The sequence below is a fragment of the Megascapheus bottae genome, chromosome 18 (assembly GCF_031878675.1).
Source record: "Megascapheus bottae isolate mThoBot1 chromosome 18, mThoBot2.hap1, whole genome shotgun sequence".
Taxonomy (NCBI): Eukaryota; Metazoa; Chordata; class Mammalia; order Rodentia; family Geomyidae; genus Megascapheus; species Megascapheus bottae.
This window is the reverse complement of record NC_143526.1, coordinates 22,431,393-22,456,465: the sequence shown is the minus strand read 5'-3', so window position 1 is coordinate 22,456,465 and position 25,073 is coordinate 22,431,393. Positions and strand designations below refer to the sequence as shown.

The 25,073-nt window shown below is 39.1% G+C and overlaps 1 protein-coding gene across 2 annotated transcripts in view; it reads right to left on the bottom strand.

The window, feature by feature from the left end:
• The window catches only part of Pak5 (p21 (RAC1) activated kinase 5), a 197,481-nt gene that overhangs the window by 13,835 nt on the left and 158,573 nt on the right, over positions 1 to 25,073 (bottom strand). For both annotated transcript variants that reach the window (XM_090352002.1, XM_090352001.1), the window contains 4 exons: positions 16,718 to 17,497; positions 3,120 to 3,611; positions 1,484 to 1,617; positions 566 to 692 (listed from right to left, as the gene is read on the bottom strand). In XM_090352002.1, the coding sequence (XP_090208128.1) occupies positions 566 to 692; positions 1,484 to 1,617; positions 3,120 to 3,611; positions 16,718 to 17,497 (1,533 nt within the window). The remainder of the gene's footprint in view (positions 1 to 565; positions 693 to 1,483; positions 1,618 to 3,119; positions 3,612 to 16,717; positions 17,498 to 25,073) is intronic.

The window sequence follows — 25,073 nt, the reverse complement described above, 5'->3', positions numbered from 1 at the left end:
GAAAGTTAATTGGAGATAGAGGCTCAAGGACTTTTCTGTCTGAGTAGACAAAAAGCAAAAACAAAACAAATTTAGTTCTCAGTCTTCTGAGTAGCTAGCAAAACAAGCATGAGTTACCAGCATTCAGAGGTTAACTATCCTTTTAACAAAGTCTCCTTAAGTTACCCAAGTGAAGTTGGTCATCTGTCTCTTTCAGGGACCTCTGAGAGGCATTAAGGCCATGCAATTTCCTGTGAATCACAGGAAGGAGGTATATATAGCCCTAGAAAAGTCATCTCCTCTCCTCCAACAATGAAGAATCTCCCATACTTGCCAGAACTTCCTATGCTCATTGTAAAGGAGGAAGATTGTCCCATCAAATTCGAGTCACAGGAAATTCTGAGTAACAGGATGACACAGAAGATCAGGAGTTAATTTCCTTTTGGTAAGTTCTAGGAAGTATGGTTAATAACTTGTGACTTTGAAAAAAAATACACCCCAGAGAATGTGTTCCTAAGAGAATAATACCCATGACAGACAAAGTGAAGCAGTTAACTATGGATAGGATGCAACATGAAAATCTCACCCGGCCATCACTCGTCAGGAGGATGGAGTCACTCTTTATGTCCCTGTGAATCACTCCTTGATTGTGAAGATATGACAGAGCTCTCAGGACTGACAGACACACAGTAGCTATCTGCTCTTCATTCATTCTAGAAAGGAAATAGTAGAAGAGCAAAAAAAAGTTAAGAATATTTTTTTGCCAGTCCTGGGACTTGAACTCAGGGTCTGAGCACTGTCCTTGAGCTTTCTCAAGGCAAGCACTCTACCACTTGAGCCAAGTACCACTTCCGGCTTTTTCTGTGTATGTGGTACTGAGGAATCAGACCTAGCATTTGTGAATACTAGACAACAACGCCACACTTCTGGTCCCTAAGAACATTTTTAAATGCTCAAGAGAAGCAATTTTTGTGAGTGGCCCATCTAGGGAAAATATGCAAAGAAAGGGATGTCTCTGGGCTGTGATTCTCAGAACATAACACCCAGCACTGGGGATGATGGTGATCTAATATATATCCAAGGAAAATAGCCAAAGTAACCTCCAGCTGCCAGCTTTTAAGTTGTTGGTGCAAATGCTTTTGCATAGAATCACACCTAAAGCCATAGACATAAACAAACTTGGCTCGTAGTAAGGCAGAATTAAAGGCGTTCTCTCTCCTAGAAGGTTCATTATTCCAACACACAATTTTGATCTCCTACCTCCCCCCTGCCCAATCACTCCAGATAGCCACAGGGTTGTTAACCATATGGGATGTTAATTCAGTGAGAGAAGCCAGAGTGCATGACACAGCATCGCACACATTGTTGGCTCACAGGAGAATACAACTTGTGTTTCTTAGCTCCAAAACACGTATTTATGAAGCATTCCTAAAGGTACCTAATGGGGAAGAATAATAATAACCATGTGTTATCTGTCTGACTAGTAATATGAAGAAAATTGTACCTGGTATGTGTGACAATGTCTGTCAAGGCACCACCTTCTAGAAACTCCATGACCACCCATAGTTCATCACCTACAAGGTAACTATTGTACATGTCGACCACGTTGTCATGGTGGTAATCCCGCATAATTACGACCTGGGTGAGTGAGAAAGAAGCGTGTTGACTTGTGAAGGTGAAATCTGGTTGCTGATTCTCTGAAATGACATCTATACCTGAGAGGTTTTGGTTGTGGGGGAAATTGCTTTGGAAATCCACTGTAGACAAAAGGCTAGCTAGGATAAACGACAGGAGAGTAGGATTAAGATAAAAAAAAAAGGTCAGGATATCTTGCTGGGACCTCATATTTGTTCCTGTGGCCCAGTTGTCTGTAACATTTCTTTTCCAGTACTTTGAGTAGGACCTTGACTGACAGGTAAAGGATAGACAGTTCTTAACCTCAACAACAGCAGGATGGGGTCTTTGTGTTATGGGGTTGGCTCCATCCCCACCTGCTCTTTCCCTGTTGTATCCTGATGGGAAAACAGTTTCACTCATTAGTCTTGTGGTCACTTGTGGGGGGATTTGGCTTTGGTATATTCATTTTTAAATTTGTCTTTTTTATTTTCCACTATTTTTGTTTCTGTACCTTTTGCTTTGGGGAACATTTTTCATTGGATTTCATTCTTTTTATTGATGAAAACCATCTGGCTTAAAAAAAAAATCAGGACATGTTGTGAGAAAGTAGATGGTCAGGCAAGGTTTGCATTTGCATTTAAAGAGAGCACTTAGTTGACTGTTCTCTATTTTTTTCCTTCTTTCTTTTTTTTTTTTTTGTTTGGGAGTTGAGTTCCATAAATGAATGAAAGGAATTGTTATTAGTGGAAAGGCTGCATGAGACCAACTTAATTTCTCATGGGGAAAAATTATATATTGAATCTAGGAAGATTTGGTTTGAATACAAAGAACATATTTGGATGGGAAAATTAAATTAATGGTATGTTGATTTGAAACCCCTTTGTACAGCTACTTTATGATACTAAAAATTAGTTAAAGAAAACTGTACATGATATAGGCATTATGTTTAACTTGAGCCTGTTTACATGAAATGGAGTTTCCAGGAACTGCTGCTTTATATCCACTTCCAAACTTTGGGGGTTGTTTAACAATAACAATATGTTGTGACATACACAACATATATTATAATAACCAATTATGGGGCTGTTGTTGATTTGGAAAAAAATTTCCAGATGAGAAATAGTGACAAGGGAAGATGCTCGAATCTCAATTACCTCGAACTGGCTGTGAGCTCTGGAATCTGCTAGACAGGATTTAAATCCTAGTTCTGCTGTCAACTTGTATGACCTTGAGTTAGTCATTTAACTCACCTGAGTTCAGATTTCCTTGATACATTGGTAATAGCCTCTTTCAATTTTATAGGGTTGCTGTGACATCCAACTAGACTACTGCTTGGCACAGTGGCTGATACCCATAAAACACTTTATAAAAGCAACAGCCAAAGACCAAAAGACAGCATGACTATGGTTTAATTCATATTGCTTTCCATTCTCCATATATTTTTGGATCTTCATAAGTATATATGTGCTATTTTTTGAAGTGTCATATTGGGCAAAGATGACCCCCCCCAACACACCGTTTACCTCATTAAAAAGTAGTTCTCTTCTTTGCTGCTTTCGAAGGTCCATTTTCTTCACTGCTACTTGTTTCCCTGTGTGTTTCTCTGTTGCAATGCACACAATGCCAGTGGAGCCTTCTCCAATTTTGATAAAGTTATCCAAGTATTCCCTGGGGTCTCCCGGACTGACCACAAGTTGCAGAGCAGCCCGGAACTGTTCATGGGATACCCTGGAGGGTTGCTGGTCTGAGGAGGAACCCCAGCTGGGTGGAGGATAGGTGCTGGATGAGATGCTGAGAGAGCTCAGGTAAGATGCTGTCGACATGTACTGGGAACTGGTCTGCAAAGAAGGATGTTGGTACAGGGTAGCTTTGTGGTACCCAGAAGAGTATTGGTGGCTGCTCGAGGGGTAGCCTGCTTTGCTTTGACTTTGAGGTAGTTTGGTGGGGCCCCTGGGATAAGTGTCGGAGCCTGAGAGTGGAGGACTGATGACCATCTGTGCCCGATCATAATCCACCTGGGAAGACAGACATACAGACATACATGGAGACCATTACATGATAGATGGGAATGTGAAGTGAAACCAACACCCTGTAGACTGAAGACACTGAGAGGCGAGGGGAAAACCTGGCGTCGATCGCCTTCTTAACTTTGTGTACCACAGAAGTGTTCTTATATAGAGAGTTCTCTATAGAGTGGGGCATCATTTCACATTGCCATGTGTATACACAATACATTCCAACCAATATTTCTCTCCCTTATCACTCTCCCTTATCCTCCTTCATACAACTTCAACAAGTTTCACTGCTCTGTTTTCAGATATGCCAACAATCTCTTTTGACTATATTAATCATCTTGCACCCATTCTCCTAACAGAGCCCACAGATGTTTTTATTCAAGTGTGCCTTATTCAAGGTGCACTTGCTATTTAAGCCCTTCTATTCAGGAATGAAAGACCTCCATCTCTCATTAAAAGAGACAGTTTTCAGCCAGCATTTCGGAGACATTCAACCTAGAATGTCTTTTTCTATACTTCAAAATTCACATCTTTGAAGTGAGTGTGTGTGAGTGTGTGTGTGTGTGTGTGTGTGTGTGTGTGTGTGTGTGTGTGTGTGTGTATTTGGTTTTTGGTAGAAGGAACAAGGCTAAAACAGTCAACACAGTGTCTGCTTTGTCACTCATCACTTGTTATAGCTTTCTCCAAGTCCTTCTCATGAGGGCACTTGAAAATTATGGTAAGTCCATGTGGCAAGAACAAACTTACTAACAGGAGCTAGCTAGAACTAGAAGCCTTTGGCCAAAAGCCACATGGATTACTCAGGAAGGAGATCCTAGCTCTTAGATAATTTTTCCTGGATAAGATCTTGACTGAAACTTCAGGAGAAATTACAAAACAGAACTAACCAGCTCAGCCTTTCCAAGCTCCTGACATAGAGAAATTGTGAAATAGTGAATGTTTGAATATTTTATTTTGGGGGGTGAGGAGAAGAGGATGGAGATTTGATGAACAGCAATACATTCTCTTTTGTGAGATAGTTTGTTCTAGAACTTATGTTGATAGTTTATAATAGGAGGCTCCATCAGAGAAATTGTGTGAGATGATAAAACACTTTTACCTGTTTTAAACTATGAAATTTTACAATTTATTTACATAGTAATAGACATAACTCACACAGGAAATTAAATCACGAGTTCTACTATAGCTTGAGAGAGTAATTTGACATCCATGAGTAAATGTTCCCTGCTCCAAGTCCAGGCAAAAGTTGAGGCTAAAAATAAGAACCTGAGTAGGTGGGATTAAACTTTGAGGATAGAAAATAAGGTGCATGAACTTCAACATCCAGAGACCAGAAAGAACAGAAGGAGGAACTAGAAAAAAATATGTAAAAAGCAGGAGCGGCCAGTGCTGTATGAAGGAAGCAAAAGCAGTATTCTCGAAGTCAAGGAAGGAAAATTATTTTAAGAAGGAAGGAACACATGGTCACATGCAACTGAGAAAGGAAGAACAATGAGGCTTGGCTTTCAATGGACCTAGCAAGACACTGTAAAGCAGGCAGGTGGTTTAAACTCCAAACCCATCATACTCTAATGGAGAGAATAAATCGTAACTGCAATATTAGTAAAATGAGTTACCACTTATTTAAGATGACCAATGTACTGGTGGCATGGATATCCCTGCACATGAATTCTCAAAACAATCAAGCAAAATACTTTCAAATGCAACATATTAAGTAATATAGTTTCCATTTCCTAGAGATCATTTTTATAAGCATCATTTTATATGATCATATGTACATAGCTGAACACTTCTGATCTTCTCCCAAGAATACCCTCCATTGGTGTCCCTGTGTGAATGTTTAGAGTTTAATTAATTGATTATTAATTAATTGTTGAATGAATCACGTCCGAGTATGTAGTATTTTTTTGTCGTTTACTATCAATTGGGTTTACTTGTAGATATATAAGTTTTTATTTACTGTTTGCAGTTCTTATATTTTTCCCTTTAGTTTATTCCTGTTTCATTTTTTAAATTTCGGTACCCTTTGTCTTATACATAGGTTTATCTGATTTGGGAGAGGAAGAGGAATTACAGAAACACTGGGATCCAAGTTAGTACGCTATTAATACACTAACTAGTACACTATGTTGGAAATGAACTATGCAATTTGGGGGAGGAGATTCAGGAGGGGAAAAAATGAGGGAGGGGTGACACTGTTCAAAAACAAATGTACTTATCATCTGTCTTATGTAACTATAATCCTTCTGTGTATTACCTTCACAATAAAATTTAAAAATATAAAAATTTCAACTAAAAACAATATCTTGCAATGAAAATATTGTATATTAGAAAAAGGCTAATTTGTGTGTTCATGTACACATGGTAGAACTGTGTGGGAGAGAAATAAATACATACATTAGGGTAATTAAATAACTCAATCGTTGCTTTAAATACAGTTTCTCATTGGACAGCAGGGCCAGGTGGCAGGGTGAAGGGAGTTCTTTGACTTTTATATGCTTGGAGGCATGTACTGGAGCCTTAAACAAGTTATCACTTCTCTGTGTTTTTCTTACAGCCTTCTCGCTGTACTTATGACAAAATCATATTCAGTCTCCATGGGCAGGGTGCACTGATCTCTGTAGATCTATCATGGACTGGAAAGCTGTCTCCTTCCCACAGCACCAGCCTCCTTCATTCTTTGTTGCTTTTCAGGCAGCATTATTAGGGTCAACTCTATGCTTGTGGCATACCGAAGAGGATGCCTGCCTGCATGAAGAGGGAAATTTCTGGTTGCAGGAGGAAAGCAGAGTTGTTTTCTGGGAACTACTATATCTTTGAAATTTTGAGAAAAAGCTGCAAATTGTCTCTTCTAGCTTGCTGGTAAGAGGTACAGACTCTTTAAGCAAAGAGGAATAACCACTACTATAAGAGGCAATTTTTTAGAATCAAACTTGATTTACTCAAAGGAGAATTAACTGTTCTGCTCAGGTGAGGGAGTATAGAGTGACTTTGTGAAAGAAACATAAATGAGAGATGCTGTTTCGGGGGCATCACTGAGCCATAGCGATCACTTTGGATACCAAAGTGATGCAGATCCCTGGCCAGCACGTTTCCAACAAGCTTTGGTCAGTTAAGGAATGATTTGTCATGTTTTATTATTGGTAAATTGAGCTAGTGCCAAGGCAAATGCTCATATTCATGATATGAGCACACGGCCCAATCATCTCCTCAGGTCTGTCTTGTATTCCCAGTGGAGCCCTTCTGGAAATCCCAACCGGACACACTGGCAGCACAGGCCTGCTTTTTGCCTGCCTTGCCATTTCTACAATGACTTGTCACCCACCTGGTTGGCTAACCAAGACTAGGTGTCTTTTCTTCTCGTGAAAATGCTCTGACATTTTCCTAGAAGCCCAAGCAGGGATCTTTCCCATGGAGTGACCACTCTAATAAACACTCATGTTATTAATGGCCATCCCTGCCTTCCACAATCCAAGGACTCTTCCAACTACTCAATGTACATTTTTTTGTTGATGAATCAGGTTGGGCTATTGGCTCCATCACTGTTCTTTTTAACTCAGAAGGGACACAGTGTTTAAATGGGACATATAAAGCTCCAGAGTTCACTAAGAAGTTATAATGAAGATTAAAACTTAGTCAGAATCACCTTAGCAGTTTGGTCCTTTGAAAGTTCACAGATAAACTTTAATGATTTGTGAGAGATGTGGCCAAGACATAAAGGAGCAGAGTTCGGATTAACAACTACAGAGATAAAGCCTGTTCAAGACGGTTCAGCACAGGGTGGAGAAGTGAAAGAAAAAGATGCGTGAGGAGTGAAATCTGTGCAGCCTGGAGCAAGATGTAAAAATTGGGCCAGAAAATGATGGATGATAATGCTTAGAATGGGACAAAAGGCACTTTCATTTTAAAAATAGTTTTGGTATAGAGAAATCAGCTCAGAATATTAAAAAAATACTAAGCATCTATTGCATATAATTCATCATTTTCATTTTTGTACCAGTCAAAGCAAAACTTTGCATTTAGCTGTATTTACACCCAAGCTTTCTTCGGTACTTTTTTTTTTGAGGAAGAAAGGCAAGCTGTTTTTCTGGGATGAGGCCTCGTCTTCATTTGCTTGGCTCTTAATGTTATAGTCATTTAATTGTCCTCTTTGAAGTTGCCTTTCTTATGATAGTCTCTATGTGGAAGTAGGTGAAACAAATGATGGATCTGTCTCTGTATTCTCTTTTGTATATGCAGAGGAGTCTGCAACCTTTCCTACAGTCTAAAGAAAACAGGTATGGAGTTCATATGAGTGTTTTCCATGTACTATGGTTAGAGAGATGTGGGTCTACTTATTTAGCCAGATGACCGGGCAGTGGTATTGGGCCAGCGAAAATGGTGTTACTTAATAAGTGAATCCAATATATCTCCCATTATTCATGCTCAAAATTACTTCCAAGGAATTTTTATATGTGGTTTACCCTTGCCAGGCCTGATTACAAGGGGTTCTATACGCTGAATAGGAATGGAAGGCTGCTGTGTAGGAGAGAAAACAATAGAGAAACCATCAAGCCAATCCTTATTTCTCTAGAGAAAATGGTCTTGTGCTTTATGAACATGTAACTCCTAAGGAATGGGGCTAAAGGGTCACACACTTTCAGGAAATACTTCTGTATAGCAGGATGTAATCAGAGAAACTAGATCGATTGTTTTGTAAATGATTGCCCAGGCTTTCAAAATGCTTAGCTCCAGTCTTATGAGGCCACTCAGGATCACTGAAAAACAGATACATGTGGAGGGGAAATTCTCTCTGCAGGAATCATTAAAAATACTGGCAGAATGAATAAGTCATCACAGCTACCATTTTATTCTTTTTGGAAGTGGTTCATAATATACAGTTACTTTTCAGTTTCCAGGACCTTTTAGTATACCACATGTATTAATTCTTATAGAAATGCACATTTTCATGTCTCTACTCAAAATGTGAAAAAGGAGAAAAAGACTGTGTTATAAGGGAATAAATAATTCCCAGTTAACAATTCAGCCTTCTACAATAAGTGCAACATCTCCAAGGATAGGGTCAGACATGGGCTTGCAATGTATCAAAATTATAAATAGTTATAGCAATGAATTCATTTAATCAATCAATTTCAGCAGTAGTGCACTGGGGAGGACAGGGTACAAAACACCTCACAGCTATCAATTGCTCTGATTATGACTGGCTGTCAGCCAGAATTCCCCTGATCCATGTTAGTTAAATGCACATTAATCTGAATTTGGCAGTGTAATCAAGGACCTAACTGAACTGTGAAATTGAATTCTGCAGTAGAACATCCTTTGACCATTTTATGCCAAGGCTTGGGGAGGGAAAAAAAAGAAAGCCTTAGTGAAGGGAGGGTAGGAGAAAGAAAAGAAGAAAAATAATCCTGTCACGGCATCTATTTGTCATTGTGGCCTTCCGCACTGACAACAGGGAGACGATAGATGGATGATGCCTGGACTTGGATGTGCCAGCTGGCCACGGTGTGTGACTGCACCCACAGAATGGGGACTATGGAATGTTCCATGAAGGATGGACAGTTACAGAGACAGGAGGCAGTTGCTTCTGGTGCTTGGATGTAATGTTCTGGTACATAATAAAACAAAGTGATTGCTCATTTTTTAAAAAAGGGAAAGAAAAGAAGGAGAGAGAGAGAGAGAGAGAGAGAGAGAGAGAGAGAGAGAGAGAGAGAGACTGAGTGTTAGCTACTTACTTGCTCAGCATAAATCAAAGGTGAGATAAGAGCAAATCACAGTGCTCTATTATCTGACCACAGAAAGGATACCTCAAATGTTCCTGACTTGACTCAGTGGAAAATGTTAACAGGGCCAGCCTAGGATTGAGAAAGTTTGTAAGAGCTCCAAGGAGAATCTCTAATTTGCTTTCTCAAATGGAACATTTTAGAGGCTAATAATTAGGGAAAGGGGATACCTTAAGTCTCATGGCTCACTAGCTGTGCTCTGCAATTCCAATCCCTCCACCTCCACTGGCAGGAAACAATGGATGTGAGGTGTTTCCACCATCCACTTGTCTCTATGCCTTTGGGTGTTCAACCTTGAATGTGGCCAGCAAGCTAATCTAGTGTATTTCCATCCTTGGGTAGCCAGACTCTGCTGCTCTGACCACAAGATGCCTGCTGACTTGAGAGTTCAAGTCTATTTTATTGTAAGGTCTTAAGGAATTATTTTATCTCCAACTGCATCCAGACTTGGACTTGGCTCCAGGCACAGTTAATTGCAATGTAGAATAGCCCTATTTCCTAGTGAATATTTTATGTTTGACCACTGATAATGTGTAAAGATCACGATCTGGCCTTGGTAGCCCTCAAAAAACCTGATGCAGAAGGCTTTGGAAGAAGACTAACTTCTGGAGGGTTGAATACAGTCTGGATACCCAAGTGATATGTTGGCAAAAAGCTATCTACCATGTTGAACATTTTTCCAGGGGGAAAAGAAATCCTACAGCCATATATATCAGTTTCCCATTTAGGCATGTATGAACATATACCTCGTGACATGCAGTTGGAAGAGTCATTGTACTTCCTTGTCTTACAAAATATACAACAAAAGCATGCTAAGCAAGTTCAGAAGGGCAGTTCACAACCTCTGCAAATAGGCAAGGTGCAGCTCTAGGAAGAAATAACAAATCTAGGATCAGTATGCACAAGTATATTATTTTTCAGGCTCTTTCTCTACCTCTGAAATGGCATATCCAATTAACCCCCCACAGTTGCTGTTCCAGACTCCAAGAATGCATTCTCCTTTAAAAAGCAGATTGTACTGACCTGTCATCCCTCATTGCCTCTAGCCTGTGGAGAGACTCTGAACTTGTGAGAATTGACTCCTTGTCTCAGAATACTGTTTCAATGTGTCAGGGCCTCTGGGGAAACTGGAGGATTGGCAAGGCTCACTTAAGATTCATTTAATTTTAAATTCAGTAATGGAGAAACCCACTCATAACAACCAAATTACAATGTACATTAAACCACAAGAGTTCTTATGGGAAGGTGAGTTCAGGCAGGGAAAGTTCAGGCAGAGGCCAGGGAAAGTCTCCACCAGCAAACACAAATATTAAGATATGGTACTGAATTACCTTGGATGCATCTTATAGGAACACTTAGATAAGGAAAACAAACCTAAAGGCAATACACAGCAACCACTGTTACATTAAATGATTTGCTTTTCTCTTTCAGACTTTTAGTGCAGCTCACCAGGCTTTAGTAGAATTATTTCATAGCATATCAAACACCTAGGCATTCTCTGGAAGGACTTCAGTAGAAAAAAGAGCAGTGGCTGAATCTGACATGTGCTACAAGGAACAGTGAAGTCACAGACTCAAGATGACTCAACATACTGGATTAAATGCTTGTCCTTGCATACAAAGTGAAGTGGTAACTGCTAAAAGGTGGAAACTATTGCTCAGGTGACCACAAGAGAAAGGCCTGAGAATCTGGCCATACTTTTCTTTGCATCCATCATTTTCATTCAATGCCTCTGAATATGCCATCTGTGTAGATTATTTAGAGCAAAAGCCTTGTTCAGTCTTGCAGCCCTAGGCAGAGGCAGTAGGGTGAGCTGGAGGAGTTGGAAGTGTGCAGACAGTACTCACTGTAGCCTCTGGTTTCTGTGGAAGGTTTGTGAATTCCATTTCCACTGGACAGAGTACAGCAAACACTAGTGGTGAGGCTGAAGTCCTCAGGCACACTCAGTTGGTGAAATTTTTGCATTCCCTTGATAGGCACTAAGGACCCACATCTCTAAAGGGAAGACAGTCCAACTTTTTTTTTTTGCCAATCCTGGGACTTGAACTCAGGGCCTGGTCACTGTCCTTGAGCATTCTCAAGGTTGGTACTCTACCACTTTCACCTTTTTCTGTACTAAGGAACCGAACCCAGGGATTTTTGTGCACTGCTGTTGCTGGCATTAGGAGATTAGTAACATGCTTTCCAACAAGAAATAGTCCTGGCCATTCTATGCATTTGCTTGTAGGTTTATAGGCACATTCTGATCACCACACATGAGGGAAGCCATGTAGCTTATGTGTCTTTGGCTCTGGCTTACTTTACTTAATGTACGTTTTTTCGTCTTTCCAGTTCTATATGAATGGTACAATAGCATTCATTCTCATGGATGAGTAGAATTGTACTGTGAACCCACACTGACTGACTTAAATAAATAAATGTATGCACACATACTGGGATATGATAAATTATATCATAAATTATATGTTAATGACCCTAGTCATTAACATAATGAGGCGAAAGAGATGTAGATAGGAGTAGTAGACAAAAGCTCAATAGCTATGTTCAGATGATCATGTAAAATAATATTCTAGGACATTAACTCCAAGGAAAGGAGACAAAAGACAATTTTAGTTGCCATTGTTGCTGTTTCGTTTTCTTTTCCTTTTATCTTGCCTGTTAGTTTGTGTTAGGAAGGGTACGGGAGGGCACGTAAAAGGTGGAACAAGGATGAACAAAGAAAACAGTGGTACTCATAGGACACTATGTGGAAAATGAACTGGATATCTGGCGAGTGGGGATGGGAGTGAAAGACTAGGAGACTGACCAAGGGGGAGATGTGGTTCAAAAAGAATTGGACTCATTACTTGATTCATGCAATTGTAACCCCTCTGTATATTAACTCTACAAGAAGAAATTTAAAAAAAAAGAAAGATTCCTGGGAATAAGGGCTACTGTTGACTTCTCGTCATGTTTATTAACCTTATTTAATCTTCATGAATAAGATTGTAATTCACTGTACAGATGAGGTAGCAGACATAGAGGAGGTCATATAGCTCATAAATGCTTACTCTTAGAATAAAATTCTAGAGTTTGTAGTGTTCTATGAGTGGAAAAAATTGATTTTCTGATTACTCTGTGTGTGTGTGTGTGTGTGTGTGTGTGTGTGTGTGTGTGTGTATGAGTGTATACCCACACTACTCATACTATGACTTGAATTCAAGAACCTGAGTACTGTTTCCTAGAGTTTTAGCTTATGGCTGGTGTTCTACCATTTGAGCCATACCTCTGCATTTGGTTTTTTCCTGACTATTTAGAGAAAAGATTCTTTCTGACTTTCCTGATCAGGCTGTCTTTGAATTGTGATTCTTAAATCTCAGCCTCCTGAGCAGCTAGAATTATAGGTATGCTCAGCTTCTGAACATCCTAAAAACAAATCAAACAAGATCACCCATCATGTAAGATGAAAAAATAAAAGTATGTAAGAAAGTGCTTTTCTCCTATTGTTTTCTTTACAGCCTGAGGTTTCAGGTTTTACTCCTAGTTCACAATAAAGAACTTGGTGATAATCCCATCCTACCAATACCGGAAAGAATAGAATATCTCTTGTACATTCCAAATTCATCCCTGAATCTTCACTCATTCCCTACCAGCAAGGTGAGGGCTGTGTAACTATGTGTGACTATGACTGGAGACCTCACGTCTACTTTTCTCCCTCTTCAGTTTTCTTCTGGGGAAATGGGAATGCTCTAGATACACAGACTTTGAAGTCAGAGAGATGTAGTTTGAAATCTAGAGTGAGCTACTGACATTCACATTCTCAAGAAAAATCTAAGTCTTGAAATTTCAGCTTCCCCACCTCTCCTAGATATGTTGTGAGGACTAAACTGTGTAATGTGTGACCCTCAAGAGCCAAGATCATCATCTATCTTTGTGCTACGTATACAGACTGGCATGCAGATTACATGTTTTAATAATTAAGCTGTTCTAACTCATCACCCTATTTAACCCTCAGCTTGATGAGGCAGAAGTTCTCTTTTGCTTCACTTAATAGATAAAGAAGTGCAGGAGTAATTATGCAAAGTTGCTCACACAGTTAATAAGTGGTAGTTTGAGCCCAAACTCAGGTGCTTTGTCTCCAAAAACTCTACCTTCAAATATCCTCAAATAAGTTTTGTGCTCCACTGTTGATTGGGGCCTTTGGCGGTATTCAGACATTCGAGAGATAATTTGGGGTGCTACAAGAAAAGAAGGATGTTCCTGGCATCTGGAGGGTAGAGGTAGGAGATACTGTTAAATACCTCACAGTGATGAGGGCCCTTCATCACAGTGACTTATCAGGTCCAAAATGGAATCAACAGCACCAAGTTTAGGAAACCGTGCTGCTAAATGAAAGAGGATGATGCAGCCTAATTGGTGGGTTCTTTGCTAATTTAATTGCTAATGCAACTTCATTACTTCAAATATTAGAATGGAACAAAGGTGGACTGAAGGGTTGACACCCTCAGAAGTTGCCTTGTGTGCCATTAGTTTGTAGCCTATAGCTAGAGAAGGAGCTAAACCCCAAGAACTTGAGCCTGCCTATCAACCTGATGACTAGGTTGGTCTGGAGCTTTCTCATCTGTAAAATGAAAACATAGACTTCTGTCTGATTGGGCCATGAAGGTCAAGAAAGCAATGTGCGTATGTGTCTGAACCAGAGGAATTGTTATTACATGTAGAATTGTGATTACATGTACCTGCAGTGGCTGCTGCACAAGCAAGAAGTACAAGTGTTGAGCCAGCATCAAGACCCATGAACTAGCAGCTGCTGGTCCTTGGATAGCATCCAATTGGCAACATCAAATGCATGGTGATGATGCTACCTGCCAGTTTCTCTCTGACTGTGAGGCAAATATGTCTGCAGTGGATAGGGGAAAGCATTCTCCCTCCACATCCGGCAATCTTGACAGGCATGAGATGTGGAGGGTGTTTTTAGTTCTGTTTGACTTTTCTTCTCCACTTCAAGGTTTCAGTGGAAAAAACAAAGAACACTTGCAAGTAGTGTTCATACCAACGGATTTCACAGCATTTTTTTTTCATTCCTGTCATGCTATGATGGAAATTTAGGAGGTAGATTATATTGAAGGATATTTTGTTCTTTTTCTTTTAAGCTGTGGGTTAACATCAGTGTTTTGAATTTTCTTTAGGCTCAAATGTAAATCCCGTCACACACACACACACACACACACACACACACACACACACACACACACACTCCCAGGTCTCTTCAGTTTTGCTCCCTCCAGAGATCTACATGGATATTGCGCTTTCTCTCCCTGTGTGACCGTCATACCCGCCCTCCTCTAGAGAGTTTGGTGAGGCAAAGCCAAATTATCTGAGTCGTGAGTGCTATTTCTTGCCTCAGCTGGAAATCCAATGTGATTGGTAGATTTTTAAGAGTATGGTTCTAAAGCACATTTCCCCTAGTTCTTTTTTAGAGAGATGTTGTATTTTTAATCAAGTAAACAGCTTAATTATCAACATGCCTCCTATCACCTACCCTCCCACAAAAACCTGCTCCTCAATTTTTTAACTGTTTTCTTCTGTTACCCACAGCAATGGATTAGCTCCTTTGGAATCCTGGCGAAGAAGTGCTGAAAACTCCCAGAAAATATTCTGACAGGGTAGATTTGCTTTGTTTATTTTTTGACTCCCTGATTGATTGATTGTCCTGTGGTGCAATACTCCTGCATTATTTCTGGCTGTGGCAAAGCTAGAATTCAGGCTAGATTTGTATTCAGACACTTATGCCTGCCTTCTTCATTTGCTTTTTTTTTTGCCTAAAAATTCTTGTGGCCACTAGGATGTGTCATGATTTTAATGGCAAATTTAGATTAGCTCCTGAGATAATATATGGATTTAAGAACTAAGAAGGTGTTCCTTATAGCAAAGTTTCCTTGTGTCTTGATACATGCATGTAGCCTTTGGCTGTTGCCTAACCACACCACTTTCTAGAAACTGCCCTGGTAAGGTAGAGAGGAAATGAAGACATGTATGATACCCTTAGCATAAATGTGCAAACAAATTAACATATTGCGGAAAACAAAACCTTCTTTATCACTTGAATTTTTAACTTGTGGGGCACTTTTCAAACTTTTGCTTCTCTGTATTTGTTTTAAATTTTAGATTTTGGAAACTAATCTCATAACTTTGCCTCCAACTACAGCTCTAGACATTCTCAAGATGCGTCTTACTGGCTTCTCTCCAACATCTTGGATTGTGCCTATGAGAAATAATAAGCAAAAGAAAATATTATCTATAATCAACAATGCACAGGTAGGATTGCCTTCCAGAATTTTCTCTCATATCAAGCTTTTGAGGAGAAAATATTTAGTTCAAATATAGGTGATATCTCGACTATAAGACATATCCTGTTCAGTTGTTCAAGACCTCCAGGTAAATCTCAGTCTACCCCAAATGCTCCATTTTTATTTCTGTTGCCCAGGTGAGGGATGAAAGCATTTTTAGATTACCATAGGAATTACCTACTTGCATGTTCTCCAAGATATTTCCAGAGGTTTAGGGCCTCTTGGCACAGTCTGACCCTGCAAAGTTTGGTAATGCTTCCAATAGTGGTTCAGACTTTGGGATATCATAGATAAGCTAAATTTCAAAACAAATTGCCAGCAGCTAATATGGATTTTTTCCAACAAAAGAATGACAGTAAAATAAGATAAAATAAAATACATATCTCAAATGGTCTAGCAACCAGCTAGTACAAATTTACAAATTTTGTAAATTTCATACAAAAGTATTATTTTGATACAAAAATATTAGAAAAGAATAAAGTCTCAAAGATAAAAGAATGCCCCTTAATAAAAAAAAACTAATCTTAAAAAAACGTATGACATACTGGGATTCACTTTTGTTTTAAGTGACAGATACATCAATAGTCTAGAATGTATGATTCCTGTATTTGCCCTTCCAAAGGGATCTTGGTAAAAATATGATCTTATAGTAGGGTATCATTAGTAAATAAGAAAAATTTTTCCATTAAATAAAATTCCCTTTGCCTTTTAATCAGGACTCATGGGGGCCTTATTAGGGATTGTCATCGGAGAGCAGCTCAAGTCCTGTAGACTCTGATTGTATAAGAAGGCCAGGTTAGCCTGCACAAAGACCTGGGTTTGACTCCCAGGGGATCACATACACAGAAAAAGCTCCAAGTGGCACTGTGGCTCAAGTGGCAGAGTGCTGGCCTTGAACAAAAAATGTTCAAGGACAATACCCAGGCCCTGAGTTCAAATCCCAGGACTGGGAGGGAGGAGAAGGAGGAGGAAGAGGTGGAGGAGGAAACATTACCTTTGGAATGCACATTGTGGGCTCGGACAAGCGAGGGTAGGTGTAGGAGTTGTAGGAGTGTCCTTGGGAATGAGTTTTAAATGCACTTGCTCCGAATGGCATCATGGGTTCCTGGAGCCCTGAGCCTGACTTGGACCTCTGTCGCATGGCTGGCTGAGGGCTGGTCTGATTCAGGTATGATGACTTTGGCCTCCTGTCATAGTCATCCAGGCTGGGTCCCCAGTCACTCTCACTGTATGCCAGACTCTCCTTTGAGCACCTGCTGGTCCCTGCAGTTCTAGAAGGCGTGAACTGGAATGGATAATCCAGAGGGGAGCTGCTTGAGGCTCGCTGATACTCCCATTTGAGCTCACCATACTCACTTGGTTTGCTCAGTGAGTCCAAGTGCGCTGGGTAGTCGACAGGAAACCTGGCTCTGTCGGTTTTCAAAGGCTTCATCTCAGAATAGTAGGCCTCCCCGTGTTTCATTTTCATGATATGCCCATTTTGCTTGGTGGAATGGCTGCCTTTATAGTAGGGATCCAGGTCGTAGAGACCTTTCTCTCTGTACTTCTCAGCTGTGTAGTCAGCAGTGGTGTCAGATTCGCTGGAGTACTGCGAGAAGGTGATAAAGCCATTTTCTTCAGAGTGGCCTTGAGCTCGGCTGGCAGCTCCCTGATCTGGGGTAGGTGGACTTTCTTTCCTTAGGGAGTTGGAGCGAGTCACAGAGATGTTGTCGAAATCTTCCAGCAGGCCGTTGATGGAAGACTCCTTACAGGACTTGTTTCCTCTAACGATTGTCTGGAAACAACCAAAAGAATATTGTTTTGAAAAAATAAAACCCACATTTTATGTCTTATAATCCCTAGAATAATTCCAAACTCCTACTCCATCCCCTAGGCACATTTTATAAAAAACTGAGGTAGAAAGAATTTATTTCACTGGCAAAATAAATCAACTATTAAACGATACTATCAGCTTTGTATTTATTTATTCCCACTGGGAGATCAATAATCAGAAATCTATTTAGAAACTTATGTATGAAGCTTATCATTGTCTTATTTTACTGGTAAATATTTTCTTCAGATTTGTTACTGCTGGGTGCTGTGGCTCACATCTGTAATCCTAGCTACACAGGAGGCTGAAATCTGAGGATCAAGGTTCAAAACCAGCCCAGGCACAGAAGGACCTTGAGACTCTTATCTCCAATTGACCTCTAGAAAATGGGAAATGGGACTTGGCTCAAGGGTAGGGCAGTAGCCTTGAGCTAAAGAGCTCAGGGACAGCACCTAGGCCTAGTTCAAGCCCCATGACTCACAAAAAAATAAAAGGAAAGAAAGAATGAACGAAAGAAAGAAAGAAAAAAAGAAAGAAAGAAAGAGAGAGAGAGAAAGAAAAAAAGGAAACTCTAACTACCTAACAAATGAGCTAATAATTATGAACTTTAACAATCTAGAACATGATGATGTGAGATTTCATAGAACAGCAAAGCACTTTTGAAACTGAGTAGGGAACTATAATGGACATTACTTGTAGAGTTTGTGATCTTATTACCTCCATAATTATAATGCTTGCTTGGGCCTGCCAGCACTTTTTCATATTATTATCCTCACTGAATTTTGGATGGCTTTTTAATGATGTGGTTGTACCTGGACCTTAGTGACAAATTGTTCTCTCTAATGACTCCAAATAACACTAGAATACAAGGAACAGGGAAACAGCAAACCACTTGCAAAATCTAGTCAGTGAAGCCTTGATAATGAGGAGTTTTGGAGAAAAATATAATGGGGGTGGATAAAAGAAGAAAGAAAAAGTGTTGTGACTTTCAGGATTTTGAGAGAAAACTACCTTTGAGCAAGTGGCATGGAATCCAATACCATCACACTTATTACAATAGGCAACTTCAAATGGGAGGAGGAAGACTAAATTGTGCCAGAATTCATGGTTTGCACATCAGTTCTTCTCAAACTATTCATGTTGAAAGACACCATCTTATTTATTTTTTCTCACAGTCCTGAACTAATGCTTTGAGTCTATCCTCCTTTAAATATACTTTATCTTATAATATAATACATATACTTTATTTTATGAAGATTCCTTGTAGAGTTCTCATAGACTTCTCACCGTTTTTCTTTTCTGTACTTAATATCTTATATTGCTAATTAATGAAACTCCACATTTATTAAAATTTCATTAATGTTTTTCCATGGCTCCAGGGTACCATAAGCAGTAACTCATTACATTTATTGGTTGTGTCTCTTGAGTGTTCTCTGATCTGTCACAATTTCTCAGACTTTTCTTCTTGTTGAAGACTGTGGTAATTTTGAGGAATACCAAGCAGGTATTTTGTAGAATTGGCTTTCTCCGATGCTTTCCCCATGATTGCACTGAAATAATGGGTGGGGGTGGGGGGTGGAAATGAACAGTAAAGTAGCAGTTTCATCTTATCCTAACTCCTGTATGTTTTCTATGAACCCTTTGGTGACGTAGCATTTCCCAGGTCTCTACACTATAAGTTATATACTCTCCAGCCTTCTCCTTGAGGCAAAACGCAAAGTGCATCTCACCCTCAAGGAATAGTTAAGCTGTCTGTCTCTGGGCGGAAGAGAGTTCTTCTGCATAAGATATCTGGAATTCTTCTGCATAAAAGACATGTTTATTGTCCCCCATTTACATACTTTCATCAGCATGGATAGATTCACTGGTATCCATGAAATACTTGGGATTATGATCCAACACTGTTAGTGTGTTATGGATCAATAGCTCTAGCCTTTGGTCAGTGAGAATTCTTTCAGACTGGCTGGTGTGTTCCTTTGACAAATCAGCCATTACACCAAGAAGCCCTGACTCCTTTACAAAACGACAGTCTGCATTCTGATCTACTGTTGGGAGTTTCACTGCTTGCAGGTCCACTTAGTAAATGGAGGAAGGAAGGTTCAGTGAATGGAGAAAGGTCAGGTACAATGCATAAGCATAAACAAAAAACATACATGGGTATACATATACATATGTACATAAACATAAACCCATGTATCCATGAAACTGTACTATTGATCCTCTACTTATGTTCAGTTCAATGTGATTTCATACTTAGTCCTCTGATTAGAATTGATTGCCACATGGTTCATTTTAGCTTTCTCTCTTATCTGTAACCTTCTTGCTTAACAGTGAGAAACACAGACCCCACCAACTGTCATCCACTCACCTCCTCCATTCCAGTATTGTACAGCCAATTCAGAACTCCTGACTCATTTTACCATGAGAAATATCTTGGTGAACAGAATATTGCATTTACATTCAGTTCTTTTGGATTTTAGTCTCGCAGATCCCAAAGTACCATTTCTCAATGTTATTCAAGTTAATGTCTTTTTGTGTGTACTAATTCATTCTGTGTAATAGTTCATTCTGATTTCTGCAGCATACTAGAGAGCTCTTGTTTCTGAAAACGTGGGAATCTGATGTTTCTATGTACTTGCTCCTGTAAGTCCAGAGAAGTGTGCTCAGTTCTCATGGAAATTTATGACAGTTAACTCAGTAAATGAATTCTATGTTTTTTTTGATGAAGGAAAAAATATTGACATTGCTATGAGCTAAGTGGTATTTACAAGAAAAAAAATAAATTGCCCATTGAAGAAGAAACATTTTTAAAAGGAATATTTATTATTATAATGGTTTTGAATCATATATATACATATATAATATGTGAGTCTGGTAATCAATCAAATTAGACTTTCCAAATGTAGACTGATTCAGTAGGCCTGGAGAGTGGCCTGTGACACTGGATGTGAAGAACTCTCAGTTGATGAGTTGCTACTGGTCTGTATCTCATGCTGGAAAGAAATGCAATTAGTACATTTTTCTATTTTATTTCTGTGATTTGGGTTACCAGTTAACTAAAATGTTAGACTGAGACATGTTTTGCAGTATAACAGGCGCCAACATCCATAAACACAAGTGCTTCTCTCTCTCTCTCTCTCTTTATATATATATATATATATATGTATTCACAAGTACATAGACTACACAAGAATAATACAGATGGATATGTTAACTATCTACAATTTATCAGTAAATGGGTAGTATACATGTAACATTATGCATGTATTTAAATTACTAGATATTATGGGTGTTTCAGAGAGTTTCTCTGTTCAGTGTTTTCAGTGAAGCTAAATTTTTTTCTTCATGATTAACCAAAATGATGACCTAAATAGATTTCATCATTTTGGGGTTAAAAGACCCCAAAATGTAATTACTTACTCTTCTGTTTTTAACATTATGGTCCTAGTATGAAGTTGTGACAGAGTTTCAGATTAATAAAACCTGAGGTCATCGAGTCTATTGTTAGAGATATTTGAAAAGAAGCAATTTTAACCTAGCTGTAGGAAAAACAAAAAGGAAACTCGAAGACAATGATATTTAAGTTAAGGCTTCCTTTGCCCCAGTCCTCTTGGCATTTGAAAATGTTGCTTGATAAAGTAAATATATTATTCTTTCTTAAAAATTATTTTTAAATTATCTCTTAGTAGTTGTACAAAGGGGTTACCATTTACACATTGATTTATGAACACAACGTATCTTGATCAGTAACACCCCTTTTATTTTTCTCCCATTCCAACCTAAGTCCAACCCTCAAATTTCCTAGTTTCATAGGAAATGAATATTATGACTTTATTCTCCCCATTTCCTCTCTTCAGTCATCTGCCCCATCCCCAAATCTCAGGTACTAGCTTCTTGGTATTCATTTTATTGGATTGTGAGTTTGTTTTTCAAAAGAGTTGTACCATTTCATTCTTCTGGCACCACATTCATTTCAATGCAAGCAAACAAGCGCACACCAAAAGGAAAATGATTGTTAAAAATTATTATTTAGCCAACCTTAAAACAAAAGTAAAAAGGAAGAGTAGGAAGGCTGGGTGGTTTGTTCCATCCAAAATCAAACCCGTATTTGTTTTCCTGACTCGTGCTTCACTTACTAAATCATAACTAGTAAAACAATAATAATGGAATCCAAACATGTAGAATATTTCCCATTGCAGTTTAATCAGGTGTCGGAAGAGAACCTCTATTTATTATGCTCAACAACTGATGTTTATTAAAGCAAGATTGCGCATTAAAAATCAATGCAATCCAATCTATTTGCTTTTGAAGCTGTGGGTCTCATTGTTTTTTTCCATTGTTCCCCAGGACCAGCTCGACATCTGTTCTGGCTCTTGGTGACAGCAGCCATATTTCATGGTGCACTGTGCGCAGCCTGGCGGCTGGTGATAAGCTGTAATGGATCTATCCTGGAGAACAGCTGTCTCCCCTTGTTCCCGGGGAAGGGATGAAAAAGTGCCTCTGTTTTCATAGACTGTATTAACCTTGACAATAATGAAGTGTGTAATTAACAGCCTTGCCCTAATAAGACCTTCCATTTCCTTTTGAAAAACAATATCTGCATATCAAGAACTTGTTTCATTTTGTCTTTTAGGGTTAAAAAAAAAAAACTTCTCAGGATAAGAATAAGCCAAAGATTCCTCAAGCTCAAGAATAAACCATGATTCTCTTAGGAAGTATCCACTTTTAAACTGTCTAAGTAAATGCTTACTTACTCTGTTGTTAAGAGGACTACCCCCTTTGTTTGTACTAAAACATGTGACTAGAAACATGGGTACAAACCACAAGGAAAACAGATCTCATGCACATGTGTCTTTATGGAGAGACATGTCAATTCCCAATGGGATGCTGTAACATCATAGGGCCTCATTCTATTCTCTTTACATTTTTCTCTCTATATTTTGTTTAGTACCCATTGTGGTGAGAAATTGAGATTCACATATTTCGGTGGAATACCTTAGATAGTGATAAAGATTTCTGATTATAAAGATACTTCTTAACAAATTATGTAATATTCTCAATCATATCAAATCTGCATAAGCCAAATTCTTTCATAACTGAAGATATTGTTATGCTTTTCACTAATGACAGGGAAGTAGAATGTATGAAAGCTTTGTGGATTTTGCAGGAATCAAGATTTTCTCATTAATTGGACATGCTCTAGTGTTTGTCATCTTCTCTGCCCCTGGTACCACAACGATGCCAACAAAATCAGCGAGCAAGTTCACAAGTGACCACTCCCCATTAAGTGGCTTCCTGTTTTATGCAGACTGGACACAGCAATTGAAACTGTTTGCACACTGGGTTCTTGCTGATTGGAACACATGGGCAAAAGCCACCTAGTTCAATCAGTAAATGGAAGTGTTTAGATTTTTGTATGCGGTCACTTAAAGATTATGAATGCTGTCTCTAGGTACTCTACAATTATTCGCTCACTGGTTTCTGGCTAGTTTAGCAGCATTGCGGATGGATTCCTAGACATTATTTTATTGATTTACCTAAAATTATTTTTTTTTGCCAGTCCTGGGCTTGAGCTCAGGGCCTGAGCACTGTCCTTAGACTTTTCTCAAAGCTAGAGCTCTACCACTTGAGCCTCAGCACCATTTCTGGCTTTTTTCTATGCATATGGTACTGAGGAATCGAACCCGGGTCTTCATGCATGCTAGGCAAGCACTCTACCACTAGGCCAAACTCCCAGACCCTAAAATTATTTTTTTAGCAGCAGGCTATTCTGTACTTATTGAGGCAGGTTAAACAATATTTGTTTTAAAAAAGCAGATTTTTTGTAAAGCAAGATCAAGAAATGTGCATATGATCAAATAAAATGCTGCTTATTGAAATGAACTTCAAGAAATGGAAACAAGAGGGTTTTCATTGTACTATTTGTGGTTCTTTTTTTCTTTCCTGTTTTTTGGGTGGTGTTTATTCCCCTTTGTCACTGTTTTTTTATTTCTGTATGCTTTGTCTTGTATATAATTTTATCTGATTTGGGGAGAATAGGGAGAAGCACGGAAATGGTGGGACAAAGGATGAACCAGTTCTGCAGTGATACTCACTAGACATTATGTTGGAAATGAACTATACAACTTGTAAGGAAGGAATAGGGAGGGGAAAAACTGGGAGATAACCAGGTAGATGGTGACACTGTTCAAAAGGAAATGTACTCATTACCTGACTTATGTAACTAGAACCCCTCCTTACATCACCTTTACCATAACATTTAAGGAATTAAAAATTATTTCTATAATTAAAAAAAGGAAACGGATGGGGTGGCTCATGCCTGTAATCCTAGCTACTCAGAAAGCTGAGATCTGAGGGTCAAGGTTCAAAGCCAGCCCAAACACAAAAGGACCCAAGACTCTTATCTCCAACTAACCCCTAGAAATCAGGAAGTGGGGCTTGGCTCAAGGGTAGGGTGGTGGTCTTGAGCTGAAGAGCTCAAGGATAGCAACCAGGCCAGGTTCAAGCCCATGGCCCACAAAAAAAAAAAAGAAGGAAAGAGGAAGCAAATTCAAGTGTGTATATCAGGCTGGAGTTTCTCTATACAGCTGTGAAGAGTGTGATCTTTTGAGGGACTGCGAATGCATACATTCATCTATCTGTAGCCACTTCCTGTGTAAGATGGCCGACATCACCCCAAGCCATACAAAATGGTAAAGAAGCAGAGATCAGTAGTAACTGATGTAACTGAAATGGCCAGTAGGTTGTCTAAAAGTAGGGCCTAAAAGATGTGAATTGGGATGCAAAGGCTCTTCAGTATATGTTTTGATTTTTTAATTTGCTTTTGGGTGGTACTGGGGTTTGAGTTTGGGTCCTTATACTTTCTAGGCTGTTGCTCTACCACTTGAGTTTACCCCACCCACCCTTGCGTTTGCTGATTATTTTCAAGATAGAATTTTGTGAACTTTTATGTCCAGTCTGACTTCGAATCTCAATCTTTTTACTCTGTCACCTGGATAGTCAGGATTACAGAGATGAACCACTAATTCCTGGGTTCACTTATTTCACCTTTGGTAGAAAAATATTACATAACTTTAAAAGTTTAAAAAATACAATAGGGCTGGGAGTGTGGCCTAGTGGTAGAGTGCTTGCCTAGCATACATGAAGCTCTGGGTTCCATTCCTTGGTACCACATACACAGAAAGGAAGAAAACAGACAAAAAAAAAAAAAACAACCCAGAAGTGTGCTGTGGCTCAAGTGATAGAAAGCTAGCCTTGAGAAAGAACAATGACAGTGCCCCTGCGTTGAGTTCAAGCACTAGTAAAAAAGAAAAAAAAAAAAAAACTAGTGAAGCAATAGGATTTCCTTCTCACAACCCAGTGAACATTGTATTTTTTTTCTTATTTTCATCTCTGTCTCTTTTTCTCTCTCTCTGCACTACTGGGGTAGTAAACTCAAGGAATTATTATAAATATACCATACTAAAGGTAAAAATGATGATTTGCTTTCTTTTGTACATTATATGAAGAAGCACAAAGCATATTTATTTTTAATTTTGTC